Below are 27337 nucleotides of genomic sequence, written 5' to 3'. Positions count from 1 at the left end.
TCAGCTTCTAGCAAGGCTCCTCATCCCTCCTGGCAGATCCTCCCTCCCCAGCTGCCCTCACCTGCCATCCATGTAATTCGCAATAATTTCCCTAAATGCTCACAAAAGCAGATGTTCTCTCTGTGGTCGCATCCAGCCAGCTTATACTGCCCTGGATACACGAGCACACAGCATTAAAGGACTAATTCCTGTAAATAAGCCTATTAAAAGGTTGGAAATAATGCTTCCAACTAAACCATCAAATGCAGCTGAATCCCACTGCTTGTATTAATTTGTGATCTGCAACGTGCCAATCCCAGTCTGCCCAGGAGTGGCTGCCCTCATGCTTGGCCAGTTGCTTCTTTGTGGTGGTTGGTGGGTGTCTTGTCTTGTTTCCAGCTCATAAATCACATTTATAGGTAATTAACACTCCATCTAACACTTCCTCAGTGTTGCTGATGAGTGGGAGAAGAAATTGCTTCGTGCAGTTGTGAGTGGGGGACTCTGTGATTTCAAGGCTTTAGGTGATGCTGCTGGAGAAAAAAATTAATCTCACTTATTTCCCTGCCTCAAAGCAGGGGATAAAGAGGTGGGTCCCCGGTTGTTCTCCAAGTTCTGGATGTAAGGAGCATGTTTTTTACAATGAGAGTGGTAAAACACTGGCACAGGTTGCCCAGAGAAGCTGTGGCTGCCCCATCCCTGGAAGTGCTCAAGGTCAGGTTGGAGAGGACCTTCAAGACCATCTTGTTCCATCCCCTGCTTTGAGGCAGGGACACTTCCCACTATCCCAACCTGGTCTTGGACACTTTCAGGATGGGAAGCTCTTATAAACTCTCTAAAATCCATGAACTCACTTTTCCCTGGCCCTGCATGTTCAGCACCATTTCATCCACTCACTGCATTGGTCTTCTGAGAAAATGGAAAAATCATGGCATTTTGATGAGCTGACTTTTTAACACAGCATCTCTCTGGGCTTGCAGCTCCCAGAAATACCTGTCAGGCAATTTTCTTTTCACCTGGAAACACACTCTGATGTCTTATTTGTGGATTGTGCTTAAAAACAGTTGTGTCTGGCAGCACAAGTGCTCCAGTCAGACTTTTCAGCTCGAAACCTTCAGCAGAAGACGTGCCTCACAATGCTTTTGGCACTCACAGAAGTCAGGGAGGAATACGCTTCAAATCCAGCTCCCCTCCTTTGCAAACCTCCTTTATAAAACCTTCACAGCCGCTGGTAAAATCATGATTTTGGTTTATCTGGAAACCAGAGGAACCCAGTTAATGAAGGATGCAGGGGATGCATCCCTGGCCCCGCTCTGGCTGTCACCATTTGTACCTTGTTTTTTTTTTCCCCCCAGTCTAATACATGCAAATATATGTAAAGAGTAAAGACTGTTCCACCAAGTCTTGCACGTTTGCTCAAAGAGGAGGAAAACAACAAGTCGATCTTACAGGGAATTTGCAGGCTGAATTTTTAAGACCTGTCTATAAAAAAAAAAGACCAAAAAAAACAAAAAAAGCAGCTGTTGGCCACGGGTGCTGACCGAGGTGATTCTTCCTGGCATCTGTTTTCCCTGCACTCGCAATCGTAATGTCATTAATATGGAGCTTTTGGAGAACTGGAGTATATCCTAATTAGCAGCCTCTGATTTTTTTCCTAGTTTCATAATCAGTGATCTCGGCTACACCACAAGTGTTACTGTGGCAACAGGGCTGAACTGAGCAGCGGTGCAGAATTACCGCAGGTAAAGCGGTGATTTCACGGCTCCCGCGGCACTTTCTTAGCCCCGGGGGCTGCTCCGTGGGACGGGCTGGCTGCTCCCCGCACCTACAGGTGTCCCGGGTGGATTTCAGGGTAAGCACAAGCACGGAGATTAAGCTGCATGACCGAACGCATGCGTTTTAATTGGGGCTGAGCCTCTGGAAGGAGATTTTAAGGCTGTCATGCGAGTGATCCCCCGCCGACACCTTTGTTTTAAGTAGGATGCTCCGAGCCCTCGCTGCCTGAACGCTCCTGGCTCAATCTCGGTGTGGAGCTGGGACTTCATCCCGGTCTTGCAGAAAGGGCTGAGCCCAAAAGCTGGGCTTTTATTTATTTTATTTTTTTTTTCCTTTGTGGTGGTTTCTTTTATTTTAAGCCTCGTTTCTCCTCCCCACGCACCGCTCCCTCTCTCTGAAAGGCATTTTGCTAGGTAGGGATGTTGTCATGCTGAATAATAGCCATCCTTCATCCTGACTCCTCCATCAAAATCAGCCCGTCCTTTTCATAGCTGGAATGTGAACTGTGCTCGTGTTTCCTTTGTACACGCCTGGGACTTAGCAGGGGACACCCCAGAACGGGATATTTAAGGAAATATGCTCCAATGTGCCTTGACTTTTTTTTGTTTTGATTATTAATGAATGGTTTTGAATAATGAGTTGAGGCAGCTTCTCCCGTGTCTCCCTGGCGGTTGTTCTCCACTTGCCGGTGCCGTGCTGCGGCTGCAGTGCTGATCCCATGGGGAAAGCACACCAGGAGAGCCAGGGGTTTTTACAAGCTCTGAGGGCTTTTCTTTGGCAGTTCTGTGTTAATCATCCCAGAGAAGGTCTCACCTCCCTCTCCCCGTGGCAGCACAGCTCCTGCTGCCCCCCCATCCCTCACATCCATCCCAGCACCTTCCTCCTGGACCGGGCTTGGACTTGGTCCTCCACCTTCTTCCTCCCTGCCCTGACAGATCCCTCTGCTCTCCACCTCAAAACTTCTTCTCTTGGCACTCACCTGTCCCTCCTCCATGCTCTGTCCTTTAGGAAACCCTCTCCAGCTGGTCATTCTCCATTGTTACAGGCCCAGGAAGCTTTTCATCCCCTCTGTCTGTTCCATAATTTTCCCCCAAGCCACCCCAGTTTATTCTGCAGTACCAACTGGCAAATATTCCCATCATCACACATCTGTGGTGCCAGGAGAAAAGAGTGGCTGAGGGCAAATTAAACCTGTCCTAATTATGAGAGTTATTAGGAAAATTATTATTAGGAAAATAATTTGTATTTGTAGTTCTTTCCCTCTGAGGCACCTCAGGCTGTTTCCAGGTGGTGGCTGTGGCAGGGGTGCTCTTCCATGGACAAGGATTTGAAGGCTTTGGTCTTAGAAGTGCCATAGATCTGCTCCTGGCTTTATCCAGGGATGTAGCCTCATCCCCTGGCTTTTACTTCCATATTTTTAGCATGACACCATCAAGTCTGTAGGCTCTTTGTTAGTAGTTGCTTGTTTTTAAACATTCTTTCCTTAAAGCAAGATATTACAGAAGAGTAAGGTCTGATGTGCCAGTTACAGGGGACTAATTGTGGGGATGGGAACTGGATGATCCTTAGGGTCCCTTCCAACCCAAACCATTCTCTGGTGCAGGGACTGCTACCCACTGTCACCATTTCTGCATCTTTGTAGGAAGTGGAACTATTTCATGTCCCAAAAACATCCACATTTATTGTTTTTCTCTGATTTTTAGGTTTTGATTTTTTTTTTCCCTGAAAACCTCATCACTTTATTTTTCAGTTCCAGAATTGTTCAGGCACAGAAGTGTTCAGAAGCTCTCAGGCATAGGATGGGATTTTTGGGGTTGTCCTGTTCAGGATCAGGAGTTGGACTTGGTGATCCTTATCAGTAGGGATCTCCTCCTCAGTGCTGGCTGCTTTCTTACTCCACTATGAGCTTCAATCCCAGCAGCTTTGCTTTTTGAAAAGTTTGCAGGACAGGCAGTTACAGAATCCCAGTGATTGATTTTGGAAGGAACCTCTGGAAGTCATCTGATCCAACCTCCTGCACCAGTGGAGCTGCCAGATCCGGTTGCACAGGACAGTGTCCAGACAAATTTGGAATATTTCCAAGGAAGGAGAATCCACAACATCCTTGGGCAACCTGTGTCAGCACCTCACAGGCAAAACGTGTTCCCTGCTGTTCATGGGGACCCTCCTGTGGTCAGTGTGTGCCCACAGCCCCTTGTCCTGTCCCTGGCCACCCCTGGCAAGAGCCTGGCTCTGTCCTCTCTGCACCCTCCCTGCAGGTGCTGATGGACAGGGATGAGGCCCCTGGAGCCTTCTCTTCTCCTTCTGAGCAGTGCCAGCTCTCCCAGCCTTTCCTCAGGGCAGAGATGCTCCAGCCCCCTCTCTGGGCTGTCCCCAGTCTGTCCATGTCCCTCCTGTCCTGGGACCCAGTGCTCCAGGTGTGACCTCCCCAGTGCTGAGCAGAGGGGCAGGATCCCCTCCCTGGACCTCCATCCATGCAGGTTCTGGCTGGTGAGCACCTGATCCTCTCCATCCCCCACGATGGGGTTTGAGAGGATCACTGTGGGATGGGTTAACATCTCACTCAGGTTCATATCCACATGAAAAGCTGATCCTGGTTCAGAGCAGCAGATTTTAACATTATCCTAGCAGTGATAGATGTTTCTAGGTGCCCAGAAATCCAGGTGGGAATAGGGTTGGGTTCCCTCCTTGCACATATCATGATGTTACTCTTTGAAAGATGAGTGTGTGTTCACCTGTTGAATGAAGGACATGAAAATGCTCCAAGAACTGCAGCCCCTCTGCTCTGGAGATAAATGGGAGAGCTGGGGGAAGAAAAGGTTCCAGGGAGGCCTTCAAAACCTTCCAGTGCCTAAAGGGGCTCCAGGAGAGCTGGACTTTGAACAGGGACCTGGACTGATGGGACAGGATGAAATGGCTTCACACTGAATTAGGTGGAGAAATTCATTAATGTGAGATTGTTAAAGCCCTGGCACAGGGTGCCCAGAGCAGCTGTGGCTGCCCCTGGATCCCTGGCAGTGTCCAAGGCCAGGTTGGACAGGGCTGGGAGCAACCTGGGACAGTGGAAGGTGTCCCTGCCCACAGCAGGAGGTTGGAGCTGGATGATTTTTAAGGTGCCAAACCATGCCATGAGCAAATCCTGATGTGCAGGAGAGCAGTGATTTGTGGAAGGTTGAGCAGGTGGAGAAAGCCAAGCTCCAGGCCCTGCCCACAGGCTCATCCTCCTCCTCCTCCTCCTGCCCTGCTCCGTACAGGGGCTGTCGCTCCTGCAGAGCTGCCTGTTTATTTGATAGAAGAAAGAAAGAAGGAAGAAAAAAAAAAAAAGAAGAAGAAAACTAAATGGATTTTCAGAAAGGGTGAATGGCTGCTGTGATTCATCTTTTCTGGTGAAGAGTGCAACAGCAGAGGGTGGGGGATAATGTTCAGTGACACATCAAAGGCCTCGCTTCAGCTTCGGAGACACATGCAAGGAATTAGTCACTGCGTTTTAGTGCAACAAAACCCTTTTTCCTCCCTAAATTCAATTCTTCTCTCCCTGTGATGGCCAACTCGCTGCAGCCCTCGGCTATTCCATGTGTGTTTTTATCCTTTGCATCTCATTAAGAGGTTTGGGTTATGATGGAGTTGCCCTGCTATGAACCAACTCCTCTGCCGTGGATCATGGCTCCAGTGAGAGGCTGGAAATCCACAAACAGGATTTAAAAGGAGCAGGGAGGGGGAGAGGGAATGGCAGGTTTGTTTTCCAGGGTGGCTGAGCCATGCTGATGGCTTGCTGCCACCAAAAAGAATAAAAAAACGACCTTTTTCCCCTTTCTTTCTGCTCGTGCTTGTTCTCGCCCTACTGTGAGCTGCTTCAAAGAGCCACCCTTGCTCCCAGTTCTTCACCCTCTCCCCCTGCCAGCAAATAAAGAGGAAAACTGAAGATTATTTTTATTTTTCACTGCACTTGGAGCCAGCACGAGGCAGTCTCAGTCAAGCCACTGCCTTTCAGCATCCTCCTGATGACAGCAGGGATTTCTGGGGTCCCGAGAAAGCTGGTTAGAATTCAGGTTGTGTCTCCTCAGTGCACACAGAAAAAGATTGCCTCATTTTCCAGGAATTAGGAATATGTCAGAGGTGGGGGTAAATCCTGCCTTTGATTGTGGACGGCTGTATCCGGGTTGGAGCTGGGCACTTTCTGCAGCAATAAACTCTAATTCTTTGCATTCTGGAAGCACGGCAGGGTGATCCTGCAGCCTGACCCCCCTGCAGCACCAGCACAAGGCATTTTGAAGCCACTTATTACTTTATAAAGAGATTATTTCCTTTATTTTTTTCTTCCCTCTCCTGCATCAATCATCCTGACAAGATCTGCTTCTTTTAAAACATACATCCTGCAGCTTAAAATCCAGCCTTTCCTAGAAGGAAGATCCCAAGCAGTTTATGGAAGAATGCAGTGTACATACACTATATATCTATATACATATGAAAAAAAAATACATATATATATCATATTTATGGGCACACCAGTGGCAATTATCGAGGTTTCCAAGCCTGATCTTTGAGAAAAGAAGGAGCCACGATGCCGAGCATCCCGACCCTCTGGAGCAGCAGTGCCAGAGCCTCCAGCTCCCTTCTCCTGGGCAGAGCCGGCGCCCTGACGTCAGGGTGTTTTTCTGCAGAGCTCGCAGGATGTTGCAGCCGGCCAAGAGCTGTGTTTATGTTGATAACATTACAAGTATTTCCTCTCCGTTTCCGAAAGCAGCAGGGAGGGGGAGCCGAGGGGGAAGGGAGACTCGGGTTTCTCCAGCTTTGGGGTAGGACTCTCGAGGCCTTTTATGTTAAGGAGCGGGGGAACGATGAACTGCTGGCGTTATTTATGCTGCTTTTGGGAATAGGGAGTGTTTTAGAGCAGGGGCTGGGAAGTGGGAGCTGGGCTGGCACAGCCCTCCCCCAGCACAGGGCTCTTTGCCTGCTCCCTGCTCCAGATCTGGTTTTAAGGTGATAAAGCAGCTCTGGCAGCTGATTGCCGGTCACAGGAGCAGCTCCAGCGATTTGGATTTTTGGGGGATGATGCTCCCAGCATCCCATTCCTTCTGACAGTCACAGTAATAAAGCCATAAAAACTCAGGTTCTGCACGGACCGCCCGCATCCAGCTTTCTTCACAAAAGCGGGGCAAGGCTTGGGGAAATCCAGCATTATCTCCCCTTGCCAAGCCCTTCCTCCTCCTGCAATCCACTCATGGATCAATGAACTGATTAAATGTAGAATCAAGGGGGGTTTAGAGCTCCCTGCCCGCTGATGTAATCCCAGAGCTGTGCTGCCGGCTCAGCGAAGGAGGGACCCTCATCGATGGCTGGACTTGATGAGCTTAAGGGTCTTTTCCAACCTAAACGATTCTGTGATCATCCCACCATCCCAAAGGGGCTTTGCAGCCAGTCCAGGAATCTCCTGTAGCTCTCATCCATGTAGCAATTATGGTTTATGGAAATGAACCCAAACTCTTTTATCCTTTGTGGGTTATTTCCTGATAATGGAGAGCAGAGAGGGAATTCGTGGCTTTCCCTTCTTTGCTCCTACCCTCTGTGTCCTGCTTGGATACCAAGGGAAAGTGTGGGGAGGATGTGGGGAGGCTCTGGCACAGCTTGCCCCGAACAGGAGGAGAAATGGGATGAGTGGGATCCCAGATGAACAGAGATCCCAAATGAATGAGGACCCGATGTGAATAGGGACCCTAATTTCATGGGATACTAAATCAATGGGAATGCCAAACGAATGGGATTCCAAATGAGTGGGATCATGAATCAGCAGAACCACAAATGAATGGGAATCCCAAATGATTGCAAATCTCAAGTGAACAGGGTCTCAGATAAACAGATCTCAAAATTATTGGGGGTCCCAAATGAACAGGATCCCAAATGAAGGGGGGAACTCTTGAGAAGCAAACTGGGGGAAGAGAAAGGAGCCATATTCACCTCAGTGAATGGTGTTTCTGTGCAAATATTCATCAAAACACAGCCAGTGGTCACTTTTTTCCTAACAGTTCTTCCAGAAGAGCAGAGTCTTCCCCTTTCCCTTGTCATGGTGTTCTTGCTGTGGCAATGATGGGTTCCCAGTGAGGGAAGTGGTTGTGGTGACAAGATCTTGGTGCTTTCATCAGCCCTTGTGAGGTTTTCAGAGCATCTCTGTGCCATCATTTCCATTCTCTGGAGTTTCAGTGTGTATTTAACTTCTTCCTGCTTTTGCACATGGGTCCCATCAGGAGGAGCACCTTATTTCTGTGGGATTCCACAGTGGGATGCTTGGACACTCTGCCTCCTGCAGAAAGGTACAGAGGTGATAGAATTATGGAATTGTTTGGGTTGGGAAGGGACCTTGCAGATCATTCAGTTCCACCCCACTGCTCTGGACAGAGACATCCTCCACTATCCCAGGTTGCTCCAAGCCCTGTCCAGCCTGGCCTTGGACACTTTCAGGGACGGGGCAGCTGCAGCTTCTCTGGGCACCCTGTGCCTCACCACCCTCACAGGGAAGAATTTATTCCTTATAAATATTAGATTTTCTCCCCAAAGCCAAACCTATGTAGACCAGGCTCTGACAAGTGTCTGACCAAGCTGAGTGGGGCGTATTAATCACCATGAGTGGAACATGTCATCAAACCATCAAACCACTGCTTGTGCGTTTTTCCTGACATCCCACCCTGGAGCGCAGCCTGGGGGAGGCATTGCAGGACCAGTGCTGCTCTCACCAGTGACAGGAGGACTGAATCAGTTCTAATTCATGTAGACAGATATTTTAACTGGTGATGAAACCCTCTGGAATGTTGGCTGCTCATACCAGTGGGACCCTTGGAGAAAGCCCTGCCCTGCTTGCAGCAGGAGCCTATGGAAAGCTCTTATCTCCAGAGCTTGGTTTCCTTCTGGTTCAGGGTTTGTCTGACCTTTTGGTCACTGAGTAAGGTCGATTTTTGCCAGGTTTTCTATTGGAGGGGAGGAAAAACATGTAAGTAGGTGGTGCTGGTGGGAGGATACTCCTGGGTGAGGTGGGAGGATCTTGTATTGCTGATAGCGTTTCCAGCGCGTGGATGACTTCAGTGTTGTCCTTCTGCCCAGAGTTTGGGATGGGTCTAGATGAAGCAGATTTAAATAAATAGAAGAAGCACAAACAACACAAGATCTATTAGAGGGGGAGGGAATAAAACCCGTTCTTGGCAGCTCCTCAGGTTGACTTGGCAGTGAGATCTCGCATCTCTCTCCTGGGAGATCCTGGAGATGGAACTGGACACAGGACAAAAGCCTGAAGGACGGGAGTCGTGCAGCAGCTGCCGGCCCACGGCACGGAGCAGAGCTGTGTCTGAGCCCTCTCTGGGCTCAGAGCAGAGGAGAGGTGTTGGCCCATCCTTGGAGGGCCCCATTGCCACGTGCTGGTCTGGACTTGGCAACTTTGGGCTCTGTCCTGGCCAGCACCATGACGTCTCACGGCCTCTGGATCCGTAGGTGTTTGGGAGGAGATAACGATACCCATTTCTCAGGAGCTTTCTGAGGTCTCCAGAGGAAAGAAATCACCATTAAAATCTTGTATTAGAAAGGGCTGGGGGAAATGATTTTACTGATGTCATCGTCCTGTAATTCTGCTGGACATTTCCTGGGAAGCACGTACAGTATGGGCGTGCAGCCTGAACTTGCTGATCTTCTTGGATTATGTGTGAGTGTTTGTTCTGACCACATACACAGGGAATCCAGCAGGGTTTGAAGGGAGCTGAGTGTTCTGCCCTTGCCCAGTAACATTTCAGGTGTCAGTGAGGCAGGGGGAGCTGACCTCTCCTTTATTCCTGCCTCCACTTCTGGGGCATTTGGGATCAAGGCTCTTTGCCATGGTCTTCAGTTGAATTGCCTTTGAGTTTGCTCAGAGTACAGCCATTTGCAGACCACTGTATGAATTCTTTATTAATCTCCTTTAGGACCAGATACTTGGTTTTAGTGCTCAGCTTGTTCTTCTCATGCTCTCCCACAGTTCACCCATTCCCTGCTTCATCCATGGACATTTTGCTGCTCCACCAGACTGGGATTTCTCCATGTTCTTTCCCCTTGTTGTATGAACTCACCCATGTATCCTTCCCATCCAGATGCCTGCAGGGACTCCAGCCACACTTCCACTCCTCCCTCTGAGCTTTACAAGATGCACAGCAACATCCCCACCTTGGAATATTTTGGGTTGATATTGCATTAGGGTTTAAATAAGTGTTCTGTGCTTTCCTCCCCAGGTCAACATGGATTTGTGGTTCTTTCTGCTTTTGCTCGGAAGTGGCCTGATAAGTGTAGGTGCTAACAACATTACAACAGGTAAACTGTGCTCCTCTTCTCTCTTTTATCCCATCTTTAGGATCAGAGGAGTGAGTGGGACTGTGCTCAGTGTCTCATTCCTTCTGCCCTCCACATAAAATATTGAAAAGAGGGTGATGAGCTTCAGGTGCTCATAAATGGGGCCCTCAGGTTTAATTGATCCTCACCTCCAGGGGCTCTAATGTTTGGACATCCCCACAAATAGCACCTGTTCAGGTTATATTTTTTTGACATTTGTATCTCCTGCTGTGCAGAGCATTTCCTGTCCTGTGCTCTAGATTTGTTGGGTGTTTTATCCTTATAGTTACAGTCACACAAATCTTAAGCATCTAAACCCCTCAGTATCACAGAAGAGAATCTCACAGAGGTTTTTTCCCTTCTCAGAGCCACCCACAACAGTGTCCACCTCCCCCAGGAGCCCCACCAAAGCTCCTACAGCAGGTCCTGAGGATGGGACCACACCCAACACACATAGACTCAACATGAGCACTCCAGGGACTGTTCCTACCACAGCATCAAAACCTCCTCCAACCACAGCAGCCAGGATCTCCCCCAATGCCACCACTGGCAGCCTCAACATCTCCTCCACCCTGGGGACAACCCTGCCTGTGCCTCCATCCCCGTCCCTGCTCCCCAGCGTGACGCCGTCGGTCCCACACGCCACCGTCCCCAGCCCGGAGGCAGAGACAACAGAGAGGAATTTCAGCATGGTGGTGACAACCCAGGAGACCTCTTCTGCTTCCCACAATGGTAGGCACCTCCTCCACCTCTTCTTCTGCTTTTTCTCCAGGCCACCCTGCCTCTGGGTTTGTTTCTTTGCTTTTCTTTTGTCTGGCTGAGCAAAATGGAGTAAAAAAAAAAACTGTTAGGAGACAATTCCATGGTGATGTAAAACTAGAGGACTCTCAAACCTCTTCTGATCTCCCAGATCAGAAGAGGTTTGTCTGACCAAAGGTTTGAGCCAAGATCATCTAGTGAAAGATCTCCACAGGTGCACTAGGTGATCTTTGCTTCCAACTCAGACTATTCTATGATTCTCTCCTTACATTATCACTTTTCCCCACTAGTTGAGCAACTTCAATCTTTGAAAGGTCCAGATGAGAGAGAGTTGTCTCTGTTGCCATCCTGATCTCATTCCCCTCTTGGCATATCAAGAAAATGATCCCATAAAACATTGTTTGGCTGCTCGGTGCAGGTTAAGAGTGAAAAATCAGGCAAAAAGAGGCTGAGGTGACCAGAAATCTTTGCTGAGCTCTTGCTCTTCAGCCATGATTTGCTCATTGTATTGTTTGAGACCCAGTTTGGGTAGTGCCTGTCTCCAGCTTGCAGTAGGAAGATGGCAGTGCCTGCTAGATCTTGGGATTTAATGGAAAACCAGGATTGATAACTTGGTTGTGGATAAGAAAACCCTGAAACAAGATGGTGGAGTTAATGCAGGGAGGTGTCAAGTGTGTATTCCTTAAGAACCAATTTCCCAAGAGATGTGTGTGCCCTCTTCCTCTGGGAATCTTAAGAAACCACAGCCCCTGAAGCTGCAGTGAAGTTGTCTTTGCTGCCAGCATAGGAAGGGATGTGGTTGAAGGAAGTTCAGAACGCAGCTTTTGTAGTGTTCTGCCACCCCTGAGCTCATCCAGCTTCCTTCCCAACCTAAATCCTTTTTTTGCAGAGTGAAGGAGTCTGGCATAGCCTTAGACACACACATGGGACAAGTTTGGTACAAATGTTGCCTCCATATAGGAGAGATGGAGGCAAAAGCCTTAAGTGCTGCTAATATCTGGATTTTGTAATATGATGTCTGCTCATGGGGGACTGAATTTATTCATTTTTGTGTCTCCACTGCCTTTTTGTGATTTGAGTTACCAGTTTTGGTGAACTCCCCTGGTGTATGCCGTGACACATTGGCCATTGCACCATCAAGGCCAGAAGTGGCTTCTCACTTGATGTCACCCCAGAGAACAAATGATCAAACCTAATTCTTTCTTTATCTCAAGTAATTTGTCAAGGAACAAAGTCAGTTTTAGGGCATTAAGGCAGACCTAAATTAGATTTAACAGGAAATGTTGGTGTTATCATGGATGAATTAAGTGGTGCTCGAGAAGGGGACTGGGCCAGAAGGTCACACCTTGCAGGGGCAGTTCCTCTTGTCCAAACCCACCAGGATTGTCCTCAGATTGTCCTCAGCCTTGTGCTGCAGCTCTTCACACCCAGCTCATGGCCATGGGGTGCCTGTGCCAGCAGCACTGCCCTGGGAGAGCCAGGCTCTGCTTTCCCTGGCACAGCTTTGTTCCTGTGCCCTCTGGATCAGCCATCCAACCCAGCAGGTAGAGACTTCCTTGGATGCTCCTCGCCCCCATCCCTGAGCCCAGCTGCTCCTAATTGAACTCTTGGCTCAGCCACACTCTGAAAATGATGCACCAGTGTTACCTCTTGATATTTAAGTGCTAATGAATTACAGCAGTGACTTGCTGGTTACGGGTTTAAACAGTAAGTTGTGTTTAGTGATGTTAAAGCTTGGCTTCCCCTCCTTGTTCTGCTGATAAAAACTCAGGATTTGTTCCTTTTTCCTTACTCAGAAATTCATTTTAACACCCTGGTTTTATAGCTAGTGTTTTAAAGGAAAGATTTACAGGCAGATGATGAGAGTTACTAAATTTGTTCCTGTCTTGGTCTTTGATCCTTCCTGACTTACTAAAATGGCTTGTTCCTTTGTTGCTAAGAGACTTTTGTTTTCTTTTTCTGCAGGTAACTCTGACAGAAGAGGTAAGAATGTTACATTTCATTGCTCTTTACTCAGTAAAAACAATTCCAGAAGCATTCTGCTATTAGAGAGCTCTCCTTAGGACTTCCAAATGTGTTTTTATGAAGCCTCTCAAGCTCTTTAAAAGAGCTGGTGACACACTGATGTCTTAATTTCTGTTGAGTTTTTCTTTTTAGAACTAAACAATCCCATTCCAATTTGTACATGTCCTGTTAGGTACCAATTGTTCCTGCTCTGAGAATGTCAGCACATCCCTAGAGCTGCATGAGCAAAGTCTGAGAAGCCATTCAGGATATTTCCTTTTTTTTTTTTTTTTTTTTTTGCTGCTGAATTGTCTTTATTGACTGTGACTTACACGATTGGATCCAAACCCATCCTGCAGATGATGGGAATAATTATTGTTCTCCTCATTCTGTTGGCAAGCAGTAACACAGATCCATTTCTTGTAAGAGAACAGCACTTTAGGGACATTTTTCCGTCTCTTAGCTCTGAGAACTGGCATCTCCACCAGAATATTTGCAATTACTGATGGCTTTAGCACCCCAGGAGTGGGCAGAGCTGGGCTGGCTCCCACCTGCAGGAATCAGCTGCCTCTGTGTGTTTTCATGCTGGCTCTGATGGGTGCTGCAGCTTTGCAAACTCTGCCTGGTGCTGCTCTCTGTGCCTGCCTCACCCAGCCAGGGAACAGACTGATGCTCTGAGCACTGACTGGCAGCACACATTTAGCAGAGGGAATTAAAGGGATGCAGGTTTGAAATTGTGGCTAAGCCTCTGCAGAAATGCTCAGTGTCATTCCCTCAGATCTGGCCTGGCTTAGGCCTGATTTTGTGCTCTCTCTTCCATTGTGCATCCCTGCTCCTGAGGGCAAAGAAAAAAAAATGGGAATACATCTGACTTCCTAACAAGATTCCTATTAATATTGCTAACATTATTATAAATATAGTTAGGAAATCAGATTAAATAAGGGATTTTTAACAAGAGCAAAGAGTGATGGAACAAGGGGAAATGGCTTTAAACTGGGAATAGGTTTAGATTAGATATTGGGAATAAAGTCTTGACTCTGAGGGTGGGGAGGCCCTGGCATGGGATGCCCAGAGATTTGTGGCAGCCCCATCTCTGGAAGTGTCCAAAGCCAGCTTGGAGCAGCCTGGGATGGTGGAAAGTGTCCCTGCCTGTGGCAGGGAGTGGAGTGGGATCATTTCTAAGGTTCCTTCCCACCCACACCGTTCTGTGGCTGGTTTTGTGGGCAGATGTTGCCAGCTGTGAGCAGGGATGGGCTGCCCAGCCCCGTCCCTCTGCCACGACTGCACCCAGGTCTGGGTGACACGCAGGGAACAGCCCAAAAAGCGCCTCTGCCAGCAGCTGGGACACACTCCCAAGCTGCACAGGGGATTTGGTGGCTCCTCAGAGGGGCCAGGAGAAGATTTCAGCCTCCTGCTGCCTCCCAAGCTCGGGGCTGCGGTGGGTGCTGCAGTGCTGGGGGAGCAGAAGGTTGAGTCCTTGTCCCTGTTCCAAGGGGATTGCCAGCATGAAGCCCTCAGGCTGGGGCTGGAGCAGCACAGGAGCTCTGGGGGGGTTGGCACAGCTCAGCAGGGCTGGCAGGGAGCAGCTGGGCACCCTCCAGCTCCTTTCCTGCCTGGGCTGGGCTGGGCTGGGTGGGCTATTAGCGGTGGGAAAGCTCCAGCTCCTCATCCCGCCAGATGTGTGGAAAGAACAGCTGCAAAATAAATCCCAAAACCTCCAAACTCCCTGCACCCTGCTGCCCCTGCCCACCAGCCCCTGCTGCCCTGCTCAGCCTGGCTCAGCACTGGTTAGGCTGAGCTTAACTCCAGCCAAGGCAGGAAAAAATGGTCCAACACTGACTTAACACCACAGGTTTTGGCATGGCAGCTCTTCTTCCTCTCCTGCAGACAGGATGGAGATGGTGGCTGTGCTCAGAAGTCTCAGTGAGAGGCCAGGGCTGGCTGTGCTTGGGCCAAGACCAACCTGTTCCTGGTTTTGGGAGGTGTCAAGATGGGGAATGCCAAGGTTCATCACCTTCTGAGGTGTGCAGGAGGCAGAATTCCCAATAAATTCCTTTTGGGCTGTGGGAGGTGCTGCCACATTAGGGCAGTAGATGAGAAGGACAAAGACATGCAAAACCAGGATAATTAAACTTTATTTTATTTTATTTGCCACACTGGGCCATTACCTTGAAATCATGACACAAAAATCTTTTGTTTTAATAGAAATAACATTCTTACACCTCACACCACAGAGGGACAAACACAGAAATATGATCAGAGTGCCCTTGGGTAGCTCAGAGATGGACAAAATAAACCCCTAGGGGAAAAAAAAAAAGTAGGGAAATGGACAAAATAAACCCCAGCTAAGGAAATCTGCTGGCTGAAAATTGCTGAGACACATGGAGCAGGGATCTGCAGGGAAATGGATGCACAGAAGGTGGAAAAGGGTCCTGCCCTGCAGCCTCTTGGGGCTGTGTAGACACAATGTGGTGGCCCCATCAGATGGAGGGAGCTGATGGAAAATGGAAATATCCCCAGCTGGCATGGCTGGCATCCACATTTATCTGAAAAAAATTGCCCTTCAGGGCCCTTCTCCTCCCTGGTTGGAGCTGCTTGGCTTCCAACCCATCTGGGTGATTTGCCAGCACCAACCACTGATTCACTGACCTCCAGCACGAGATATAAATGGGTTATTTAAAGGAAAAATAAAATCTGTTGTGGGTGATGGAGGATGGGAGTATTTCAGACTAATTTAAGTGGTTTTGCAAGGGAATTGTGAGGTATCTGCCCTTGAGGAGCTTCTGCAAGGGAGCCAAATTGGGTCACACTTGGGTGCCTGGTGGTGTCTGAGCTCTCCTGCTCTCTGAGCTCTGCATTTCCAGGGAGGAGAGAGTAAGGGGTTGGACTAGATGGTCTTTGGAGGTCATAATTCTGTAATTACAGGAGGTCATAATTCTATAATTACAGAATTGTGGAATAGCTGAGTTGGAAAGGATCTTAAAACTCATCCAGTTCCACCCCAGACACCTTCTACTGTCCCAGGGTGCCCCATCCAGCCTGGCCTTGGACACTTCCAGGGATCCAAGTCAGCCACAGCTGCTCTGGGCAGCCTGGTCCACACCAAATCTCACCCTTGGAGCTGTTCAGATCCCAGGAGCAGCTGGAAGCTTTGTCCTCTTGTCCTGTTTGACAAAGAACTGGAAGCAAAATGGTGGTGGTGTTCCAGATGTGTGTGTGGGATCTTAGAAAGGTCACAGTTTTCACCCATTTTAATATAAAGTTCCTTATCCTACACCAAACATTCCTTACATCAAACTCATGGAGCTGGCAGGAGCTTCTCTGGACCCTTTAGTCTCAGGCAGAAAGTTTTGTAGATCACCAGCTGACAGAGGAAATTTCTGCTGATGGCTGTTGAGCCAGCATGTGCACATTCAGTTGTGCAGAAGGAACCCCAAAATAGCCCAGTCCCAGCTTTCTCCATCACTGTTTTCATCAATTTCACAGTCACCAACTCTTGGAGAAGATTGAGGTGCTCTGAGTGGTGGTTTCAGGTTTTAATCTGACCTGGGAGTGTCTGAGGCACGTGGTGCTCACTCATCCTTTTCTGTTTTCACTCTCAGGCTGGAAAATTGCAACATCACTTAATGCTATTTATTATTTATTATGTTTTTATTACTAATATCATCATCAGAATTGTTCTTTGAGCAGAAATTGTAGAGCTCTGCCCTGTTCAATGATGGCTCTGGATGTTTTCCAATGTCCATAACCACACCTTTCTCTTCCTCTTGCAGATGAGACTCCCATTATAGCTGTGATGGTGGCCCTGTCCTCCCTCCTAGTCATAGTATTTATTATTATTGTTCTGTACATGTTGAGGTAAGAGCTGCTTTCATGCTGGATTCCCTTGTTTGACAGAAACAATTCCTGAATGAACAGGAATGAGCCTTTTGTGCTGTCTCCCAAGCTAAAGGCTGACACAGCTGGTGCTTTGAAAAGAAACCTGTAAGGACAATGAATGAAAATGATGTTTGGGGTTATCTGGTGAATGATGTTCATTCCTTTCTCTGCAAAGCTGCTCCTCCTGTGGGGAATTCCTGTTCTGCCTTTCAAAATGTCACTTTTAGCAGGGTAGATTGGACTGAAGCCCTGTCAGTGTGGGGAAAAGCAGGTGAGGTTTCCTTGTGAGGCTGCAAATGATGGATTGAGTAATCCAGGGAGGCTGAACACAAAGTCCTTTCAATGTGTTATTCCTTGATTCCCATCTTGATAGCAAGCAGGATCCAATATCCAAACTCTTTTGGATACTAAACCTCACATGGTCCCTGTGCACCTTTCACAGTGAATGGCTTGTGAGGAGTGTTAGGTGATGCTGTAATTGAAATTACAGCACAATAAAGCCTCCTTAGGTCCATTTTTTAGAATCCAGGCATCTGCCATGCTCAAAATGAAGCATTCCCAGCTCCTGAAAGCATAACTAAGAATGTCTTTATTTGCCTGCAGTAAACACTTTAATTTACTCACCAGTTGGGTGATTAAGTAAGTCTTAAAAAAAAAAAACAACATTTCCTTAGCAGTGGAAAACTCCCCTCTGTCTCCTGGCTCCAGGCCTGCCCTCACAGCAGTGAACCTGAGGAGAGTTTTGCCTCAGGAGTTCAGCAGCAGCAGAGTTTGAGTCCTTCCCACCTGGCTTCCAGCCCTAAAAGAAAGGGTTTGTGTTCTCTGCCCAATGATTCAGCAAAACTCCAAATTTCAGGCAAAGGGAGCATGAGCAGCTGCTCCAAGTTAACAGCACATGGAGCAGGGATTTGCTGCAGGACAGATCAACCTGGGCTGTATGTGCTCTGCTGGGTCAGCCCAGGGAGCTCTGGAAGGAGCACCCTTAAAGCTCCTCCTGGTTTCCAGCTCTCTCTGGGCTCCTGCAGCTGTTCCAGATGTGCTCAGTGAAAAGCTCTGCTCACAGGCAGGATTTCAGAGCTCCTGCAGCCTCCTGGACCCACCAGCTAATCCATGAAGCCTTGAGAAAGTGTGGCAAAAAAAGGGAAAGCTCTTTGGGTGCTTCTAGATGGCTGTGATCATGTTCATGAGTTCTCACCTGTAGGAAGTTGAGTCAGTGTGCTGTTATCAAAATCATCCTTTATTCCTGTGTGGAAAGGATGATTCCTTCTCCCCATCATTGCTGGGTTTTTCACATAGTAATAGGCATTAAACCTGTTTTGCATATATCCATTGAGCAAACTAGATACAGAGTTCTCCTCCATCATAAGGAAGAAGTGAGATATTGCTACAGAAGTTTTTCTGTTCTTTTTGTTTTTTCTGCTGTTAGATCAAAGTAGAAAATAAGTAAAATCTGAACCAGTAACTTCCTTTTTTGAGAATTTCAGAATTTCGCTAACTTTTAGTGTCCTACTCCTTCTCTCAATATTCATTCTTACTTAGGTCTCATCTGGGAGAGGACCTGGGCTTCCTGTTGGGTATTTACTGACTTTTCCACCCCAATTCTCCTTGGCAGGTTCAAGAAATACAAGCAGGCAGGGAGCCACTCCAACTCCTTCCGTCTGTCCAACGGCCGGACGGACGACACAGGTGAGTCCACCTGGTGCCACACATGCTCTCCCCCACCTCTTACTTTTGTAGGGAAATATTTTTTCATTTGTGTTTTGTTGTTGTTGTTGTTTCCTGACCTGCTTTGTTCCATGTTTTCCATGGGTTTGGCAGACTTTCATAGAATGAAGGTTTATTTCCCAGCTTTCGTTCCACTGATTCAATGTTTGCCCTCAAGTGGTTGATACTAAAATGGGTGATCACTTCCAAAATCACTACTCACATTCCTCTTGAGTTTTCACAGTGTTTCTCTGACTCAAATGAGAACCTTTTTTGGAAAAAAGCCCACATCTTTGGGGAGTAATTAAACTTTTTTTTGCTCTCTCAGATTAGGATGGTCTCTGATTAAAACTCAGAGCTTCAGACTAACTGTGGACACCAAACTAACATTTCCAGGAGAAAAAAGGGAATACATTTATTTTCATTATAAAAACATTTTTGTACCTCCTAAACATGCACAGATGCATTTTAAAGCCTTGTGTAATGTCTAAATTCTTCTACCCCTGAGCTGTGAGCCAGAGCTGACATTGAGGGTCTGAAGATGGGCATCTCCATCTCTGTGTAGGCACTGATTAAGATCTGAGGAGACCTCTTAAACTCAGTTCAGATGCTTTTTCAGCACTCCTTCCACATAAACCAAACACCTTCTGGGAAGCACTAACTGGAATTCAGCACCTTTTTTTTATTTTATGTTGGCTGCTAAGACCTTCCCTGCCATCTTGTAAACAGAGGTGTGAACTTCATAAACGCTCAGCTGTGGTGCTGTAACCCTGACATGGCCTTTCTGGGCTCTGCTGAGCTGCACAAGCAGCAGCTGCCTTTGCTGTGCCCTCCTGGCAGTTGTTTCACAGTGCTGGTGCCAGACTTTCCGTGGGAGAGAGAAAGAAGTTGGAATTCAAAGCCAGGTGGTCTCCAAGCCCAGCATTGACTTGTCCTCAGTGCCCTGTCCTGCCTCTGGGAGAGTGTAGATCCCAGAGTGTTAATCATCATAGGATCACTGATTTTTTGAGATTGGAAAAGTCCTTTAAGATCATCCAGCAGCACAGTCAAGGCCACCATTGACCATGTCCCCAAGTGCCACATCCACAGGGCTTTTAAATCCTTCCAGGGATGGGGACTCCAGCACTGCCCTGGGCTGGACAACCCTTTCCATGAAGAAATATTCCCAGTATCCACCCTGACCCTCCCCTGGCCCAGCCTGAGGCCGTTCCCTCTCCTCCTGTCCCTGTTCCCTGGAGCACAGCCCGACCCCCCCCCCCGGCTGTCCCCTCCTGGCAGGAGCTGTGCAGAGCCACAAGGTCCCCCCTGAGCCTCCTTTGCTCCAGGCTGAGCCCCTGCCCAGCTCCCTCAGCCCCTCCTGGGGCTCCAGCCCCTTCCCCAGCTCTGCTCCCTTTCCTGGATCCTCTCCAGCCCCTCCAGGTCTTGTTGTGAGAGGCCCAGAAGTGCCCCCAGGACAGAAGGTGTCCCAGCAGTGCCAGCACAGGGGACAAGGCACTGCCCTGCCCCTGCTGCCACAAGCCAGGTGTCACTGTGCTCAGAGCAGCCTGGTCTGGTGGAAGCCATTTGGACCAAGATGCTCTTTAACACCCCCTCCAACCAAACCATTCTGTGCAGACACAAGGACAGCCCTGAAAGTGGCAACACGTGGGGTCCCTGTGCTCCCCTGGGCTTGGGTGGGCAGTGCTGGCCATGGGGCACAGCTGGTGGCCCCTGTGACCCCAAATGAGAGACAACTGCTCACACTGAAATTTAAAAAGGTTTGTTAAACCTTGACAAAAATACAACTAAGGTCTACATAAGGAAAAATTCCCAGCACTGGGCCCTGCCCCTCGTGGATAGCACATGGCCAGTTCATCTTCAAGATGGAGCTCAGTCTTTTGTACCCCTGGGGCTGCATCAGCCAGCCCTGGCCCCTCCCAGAGTCTGTCACTCAGCTCTTCTGTGCCATTTATCACTGGAAGCTGCTCTCTTGTGACTGCATTGGAGGTCAGGTGTTGCCATGCCTCACCCCATAAGCGCCCCCTGAGCTTTTCCATTCCCAGCTGCCCCATGCAAGGGAGACATGTGCAGCTTCTTCGTGCCTGTCCTGGACAGCCCAGGCTGTCTGATGGCAACAGCACAGGGGAAAGGGGACTGTGGGGAGAGCAGAGAACATCTAAACTACAATAACATAACCATACATCACTAAAGCTTTTCTTAATATGCACACAATAGCCATCCCTTAAAGGAGAGAGCCAATTGTCACCACATTTCTCTTCCCAGAGAAAAGCAATGCACAATTCTTCCCAAGAATATTTCTGGGTTTCTCATTCTCTGAACCTCAGAGAAAGGAAAAACAATTCTTATCTGATTTACTGCCCCAGTGTTGTTCACAATTGGAATGCATGGTAGAAGATTGTTCACCTGAAGGGGATTGATAATTGGATTCTGGTGTGAGTGTTGATTCACTGCCCAACTGAATCCAGGGGTGTGTGTGTTGGGACTGTGGGCTGACAGCCACGAGATTCTGTGCATTGGAGTGCTTGGCAGATTCAGTTTAGATGTAATGTAGTATAATATAGTATAATAAAGTAATTAATTAGCTTTCTGATAAGATGGAGTCCTCCTCATCTTTTCTCCCTGCCACGGGGAAGTCATCTGGTTACTATAGCATTATCCATCCATGATAGTTACTATAATGTTACTATCCATCCAAGATAGTTACTATAATGTTACTATCCATCCAAGATAGTTACTATAATGTTCCTATCCATCCATTATCCATCTGTAACACCTGGGTGTCCTTGCAGAGCCCCAGAGCATGCCCCTGCTGGCCCGCTCACCCAGCACCAACCGCAAGTACCCCCCGCTGCCCGTGGACAAGCTGGAGGAGGAGATCAATCGCCGCATGGCTGATGACAACAAGCTCTTCAGGGAAGAGTTCAACGTGAGTGCCTCTGCTGCTGCCCTCACATCACCCAGGCTGCCCTCAGGGTTGGGTTTGGGGCCTGGTGTTTGGTTTGGAAAGACAGGTGTCTGATATGGAAAGCAGGAGCCCCCCCTGAAATGGGAAATGTAAACCTGCTCCCTCCTAATTGTTGTGATTTTGAAATTAAGGGGCTCTCAGGCAAAGATATGGGAGCAGGAAGTACAGAGGGCATCCTGGAGCAGGTCTGGGTGAGACAGGCTCAGCACACATTGTTCTGGCTGCCTTCAGTGAGCTCTGCTCCACTGTGGGGGTGCTTGGGCTGTCCTGCTGCTTCTCTCCAGGCTCCAGCCTGGAACAAACCTTCCTGCAGTCTCCTTGCCCATGGAGGGGGGTGGAATGAGGTGATCTTTGAGGTTTCTTCCAGCCCAAACTGCTCTGGGACTCTGTCTTGGTTTGAACAGACAGCTGTCTGCTAAGGAAGGCAGGAGTCCCCCCTGAAATGGAAAATGTAAACCCCCTCTCTATGAATTATTATAATTTTGAAATTAAGGGGCTCTCAGGCAAAGATATGGGAATAGGAATAACATTTCTTTTTTAGGGAAGAAAATAAAAATAAAATAAACAATGCAGTGATACAAAACAGCACTGCCAGAGTCAGACAGACCCTGTCCCCTGTGTGTCAGGGTGGGGACACAGCCCCATCCCAGGGGGGCTCAGCCCTCCTGCAGTGCCAGCTGTGCTTCTGCTGCAGCAGGATCCTGCACAAGGGGGGAGTTTTCCTCTGCAGCTCCAGGGCTGCTGGAGATGGGCCTGCTCTCCCTCTGGGAATGCAGGGCAGGAGAAAGCTGCTCCTCTGGGAATGCAGGGGGCAAAGGCTGCTGTGCTGTTCCAACCCTCAGATTGTATCCAGGTAGGAATGCTTGGCTCCTCCCCTGGGCAGAGCATCTCCCCGTGGGATGATGGAATTTGATCAGCCATGCAGGGACACTCACTGACCATGGACAGAAGATAATTAATAATTAATGGCCCATGAACAGAAGATAATTAATGATTAATGGCCCATGAACAGCAGAGATCTCCTGGAGGGAGGACTGGCTGTGGGAGAGATAAAGAAAAAACTGCCCAATGAACAGAAGATAACTGCCCCACCTCTGACAGATGGGGATAGAACACACACATTGCCTTGCAGTCTAGGACAGGGTGTTTCTTGAAGGCTGAGTGGTGGCAGGGCTGATTCTATCCTTGAATCTGTGATAAGGCATTCACCCTCATGGTCACTGCATAAAGCAGAGGGTTTCTAGCAAACAGCTCTTCAGAGTTACATTTTCCTGGGTTCAGGAATGATGCTGGATGTCTTGGGGTCTTCCAGAGCTCCCCTCCTTGCTGGTTGCCTTCCAAGCTCTGCCCCCCACCTCCCAGTCCTCATGGCCTTAAATCCACAAACAGGCAAAAGAAAGCTTTGACAGAGAAACAGGAATGAGCCCATTTTATTTCAGTGAGCTGTTAACCCTGAAACACAATGGTGACAGTGTATGGGACAAAGGCTGGCCTTCAGCTGTGAGGAGTTCAGGCATTGTGCCTGTCCCACAAGCCCAGAGCATTTCTTCAGGCATGGCTACAACCTCTCCTTGACATTGCTGGGCTTTGCAGCTTGTGACAGTGGATCTGTTTGGAATGGAATGGAATAGAATAGAATAGGGTAGGTTCATTAAGATTGGAAAAGCCCTCTAAGATTATAGAGTCCAACCATTAACCCAGCACTGCCAAGACCACCATTAAGTGATGTCCCCAAATGCCACATCAGTGCCACATCTACACTTTTGTTTTTTAACGCTTTCAGGGATGGTCACTCTACCACTGCCCTTGGCAGCTTGTGCTGGGGCTTGACAACTCTTTCTGTGAAAATATTTTCCTAAATATCCAATCTAAACTTCCCCTGGCACAACTTAAGATTGTTCCCTCTCCTCCTGTCCCTGTTCCCTGGGAGCAGAGCCTGACCCCCCCAGCTGTCCCCTCCTGGCAGGAGCTGTGCAGAGCCACAAGGTCCCCCCTGAGCCTCCTTTGCTCCAGGCTGAGCCCCTGCCCAGCTCCCTCAGCTGATCCTCATCAGACCTGTGCTCCCAAGCCATGATCTGGCACCATGAGAATGAGGAGAAGATTAAAAAAAAAGCCACTCCACTTTGTCCAGCTGGTACAAAACTTGATCCCTTTCCTGGCCGTGCTGTGATGAAACCAAATAGGTGCAATGAATGCCCAGGGAGGGGGATTTTTAGGGTTATAAATACCTGATTGCCCTGGACACTTCCTGCCATCCTGTCAGCTGGAGGAAGGGATGGTGGATACCTCCAGAACATTCTTTGCTGTTCAAAGAGGATGTGGAATAACAGTGCTCCTACGCTCAACTGGGAAACCCAGGGACAGTGTCCCCTGTCACTCCAGCCCTCCCCCCTGCCACCAAAGGCCCCCTGGGGCTGCTCCTGCCATCACTGGGTGGGCTGGGGCAGTGGGGGCTTAATCAGGTCACAATTAGCAGCACTGTTAATGAGGGAATCTCACAGGAGCCTCGGTGGACAGGAATCAGCAATGAGCTCGTTGGTGCTGCCGGGTGGGTTCGGAGCTGGAGGCTTTGCTGCCACCTCGTGTCCGTGGATCAGGAGATTCCAGATCTCTTTCCAGAGGGATTGGCTCTCTCTGGTCCAGCCCAGCTATTTAAGTGGTCACTTGGAGAGCTGCTGCTGGGGTGGAGGTGAGGGGTGTGGGTGGTGGGGATGTGTCTGGAGGGGCAGGATGCTCAGATGTGGCATTTGCCAGCACATGGTTCCTACTGTGCCGTGAAAACCTCATGGAAAACCCTTTTTTTTCCTGCCATTTCAGGCTCTCCCAGCGTGTCCCATACAGGCCACGTGTGAAGCTGCTTCCAAGGAGGAGAACAAGGAGAAGAACAGATATGTGAACATTTTGCCCTGTACGTGTCAGAGCTGCTTGGATGGGGAGGGAAACACTCAGGGGCTCCTGCCAGGGCTCCTCATTCCTGTTTTGGGGATGGGCAAGGGCACAGATGAGGGCATTTCACCTCCCAGGTGTGTGGCTGAGTCTGCTTTAGCTTTGGATGCCTGTGAGGAGAAGCTCCATGAGGCCATGGAGAGTGAAAGGAATGGGAAATGTCAGAAGGAACAACTCCTGCCTGATACCATTGGGCAGTGGTCTGGCTTAGGGTGTCCTCAAATGTCCACTCTGTTGGAAAAAAACTACCTTGGACATGATCCAGGACCTCTCTGGGTTTTTAAGCAAGATAATTTGGGGGCATAAATGTGTTTTTGCAGCAGAGCCAGGAGTGTGGGCTCCACTCCAACACCTGGATTCTCACTAGGCCAGGTAGCTGCAGAGTGGAGGGGGTTGTCTTTAATGCAGAGTTTTAATTTCCCTCCAGATGATCATTCCAGGGTTCACCTGACTCCTGTGGAAGGGGTCCCTGACTCCGACTACATCAACGCCTCCTTCATCAATGTGAGTTTGGGATGTGAAGGGGAGATCCCTGCCAGGGCAAAGCCAAGCAGGCTTTGGAGAGGGCTGGGGAACAATTCCTGCTGGAGCTGGGCATTTCTGATCAACAAACAGCTGAAAAATCATAGAATCTTTGAGGTTGGAAAAGCCTTCTAAGACCCACAAATCCCAGCATTCCCCCAGCACTGCCAGGCCACCACTAAACATTGTCCCCAAGTGCCACATCCCCAGGATTTGAAATTCTTGGAGAGTGTGGCCATCAGTGCTTGCAGGGCTGGATGTGGGAAGGGGAGGGAGAAGGAATCAAGGAATCCAGCTGAAATGGAAGCAGCATTGCCCTGCTCTGCCCCTGGGAGGAGATGGGTCCTTTGTGGTTGTCACCATGTGGCTCCAATCAGCTGGGAAGGGTCATGTGAGAGATGCAGGCACATGAAGCAAAACAAGACTCAAAAGAGCTTTTTCCTTCCCTCCCCAGTCAATAAAATGCACAAAACCAATCCTTAAGAGTTCTACAGCCCCCTCTTCCAAGGATCAATGCTGATTTTCACGTGGTGCTCTGGATGCAGGGGCTGACTGCAGTGGAAGAGCTGTCAGCTACCACTTCATTAGTGCCTTGTGCCAACAAGTGGGGTCATTCCTGCATTAAGTGAGCATGGGGAGAGTTCCTGTGGGAAAACAGCCCTTTGCACAAGGATTTTCAATTGTTTCAGCCCATCTTTGGAGCTGATTCTCCCCTCAGAAGGGAGAATGAGCAATAGAGCAGATGCCAGCTCTGATTGTTCCTGTAGATGGATTTCATGACTCTTGTGTTAGAGAAATGTTAATTTTTCTTTCTTTTTCTTCTTTTCTTGCAGGGGTACCAAGAGAAAAACAAATTCATTGCTGCACAAGGTAAATTATTGACTATTCCCATTGCTCTGTTGGGGGAAGCTGGGCTGGGTCCCCCTGTTCAGTGGAGCTCTCACAGCATCTTGCATCCTCCCCTGGTCAAAAGGAGGCCTGGCTGCTCCACAGATTGTTCCCAAAATGATTTTCCCAGTCAAAGAGCAGTGCTGGATGTCTTGGTGGACAGAGAGAAGTCCTGTCTGTGCAGTCCCATTGCTGGAGGGTGTTGTGACCTCTAGAAATTCTGCCAAGGAGATGCTTAATTAATTCCCCCAAATCACAGAATGGTTTGGGCTGGAAAGGACCTCAAAGCTCATCTCATTGCACCCCACTGCCATGGACAGGAACACCTTCCACTATCCCAGTTTGCTCCAAGCTCTCTTGAACACTCCCAGGGGTTGGATAGAGAGAAACATCCTTATGTCTTCAGAAGTCCAAACACATCCCTAAAACTAAAATTCCCACTCACAGGGTGGGGGTCATGTCAGCAACAGGATGTTACCTGCCCATGGGAGTGCTTTGTATTTCCTCTCTGGACTTGCCAGTGGGTCAGGGCATTCCTGGCCAGTTTCCCTGGCTCTGGCTGGAGAAGAAGGCTGGATCAGGTCCCTCAGCACTTCCAGGCTCAGGTTAAACTTTGGCTCTGCTGTTCTCTTGGCTCACCCTGAGCCTCAGGCTTGGCAAGGGAGTGTAGGCTGAGTTAGCTTCGTGTCTGGCAGGCAGCAGGGAACTGTTCCTGAAATGGGATCCCGTGGCTAAAACCCAAAATCCCAGGGCAGGACTTCTGCAGACTCTGGGACAGCCACAATTTCCCTGGGTGACCTTGGGCAAGTCCATGCTCTGTTTGTCTGGTTTCCCTTTCTCGAGCTAAATATGGAATTCCTGACCATAAAACAAATCCAGATATTCCAGGTATAGTGTGATAGGATTATTCCTTGGATCAGGCATGCCCAGACACCACAGCACCTCCTGTGACCTATTGGCAAAAAATCTGTTGGATCATCCGTGACGTGTGACCTCACACGCTGGGGTTTGGCCCCAAATTGTGAGAGATTGATCCCAAAAATGACTTTTTATTTTACCTTCTCCTCAGGACCAAAGGAAGAAACAGTGAATGATTTTTGGAGGATGATTTGGGAGCAAAACACAGCGACAATTGTCATGGTGACCAACCTGAAGGAGAGGAAAGAGGTCGGTGCCAGAAGGTTTCACAGGCTGGGATTTGACCCTATGGGCACGTCCTGGAGCCATTCCCAGCCTTGTGAGGGTGTCCAGAGCTCACCTGCACTTGTTTTTTCCCCTCCCCAGTGTAAATGTGCTCAGTACTGGCCGGATCAGGGCTGCTGGACCTACGGGAACATCCGAGTGTCCGTGGAGGACGTGACCGTGCTGGTGGATTACACCGTGCGCAAGTTCTGCATCCAGCAGGTGCCAGGGGTCACCTCCCCATCCCATCTCCACACTGGGCATCCCAAAGGTGTTGGCTCAACTCTTCCAAGGCTCTGTGAGAGCAGAGTTGGGATGAAATGAGCCCCAGCAGCCATTTTTAACCAGAGTTGTTAAGAATTTATTCCTCCCAAGAGCATGTTCACAGTGGTA

The 27337-nt window shown here is 48.9% G+C and overlaps 1 protein-coding gene across 2 annotated transcripts in view; it reads left to right on the top strand.

The window, feature by feature from the left end:
* PTPRA (protein tyrosine phosphatase receptor type A) overlaps positions 1-27337 on the top strand; it is a 124254-nt gene that overhangs the window by 84808 nt on the left and 12109 nt on the right. For both annotated transcript variants that reach the window (XM_084204173.1, XM_084204174.1), the window contains exons 3-13: positions 9999-10077; positions 10462-10827; positions 12820-12837; positions 16632-16716; positions 18350-18423; positions 21231-21367; positions 24224-24314; positions 24780-24856; positions 25708-25744; positions 26832-26929; positions 27047-27166. In XM_084204173.1, coding sequence (XP_084060299.1) covers positions 9999-10077; positions 10462-10827; positions 12820-12837; positions 16632-16716; positions 18350-18423; positions 21231-21367; positions 24224-24314; positions 24780-24856; positions 25708-25744; positions 26832-26929; positions 27047-27166 — 1182 coding nt within the window. The remainder of the gene's footprint in view (positions 1-9998; positions 10078-10461; positions 10828-12819; positions 12838-16631; positions 16717-18349; positions 18424-21230; positions 21368-24223; positions 24315-24779; positions 24857-25707; positions 25745-26831; positions 26930-27046; positions 27167-27337) is intronic.

Source organism: Fringilla coelebs (assembly GCF_963513975.1).
Source record: "Fringilla coelebs genome assembly, chromosome: 4".
Lineage (NCBI taxonomy): Eukaryota > Metazoa > Chordata > Aves > Passeriformes > Fringillidae > Fringilla > Fringilla coelebs.
The sequence above is the reverse complement of the archived record's forward strand: the minus strand, read 5'-3'. Positions and strand labels throughout refer to the sequence as shown.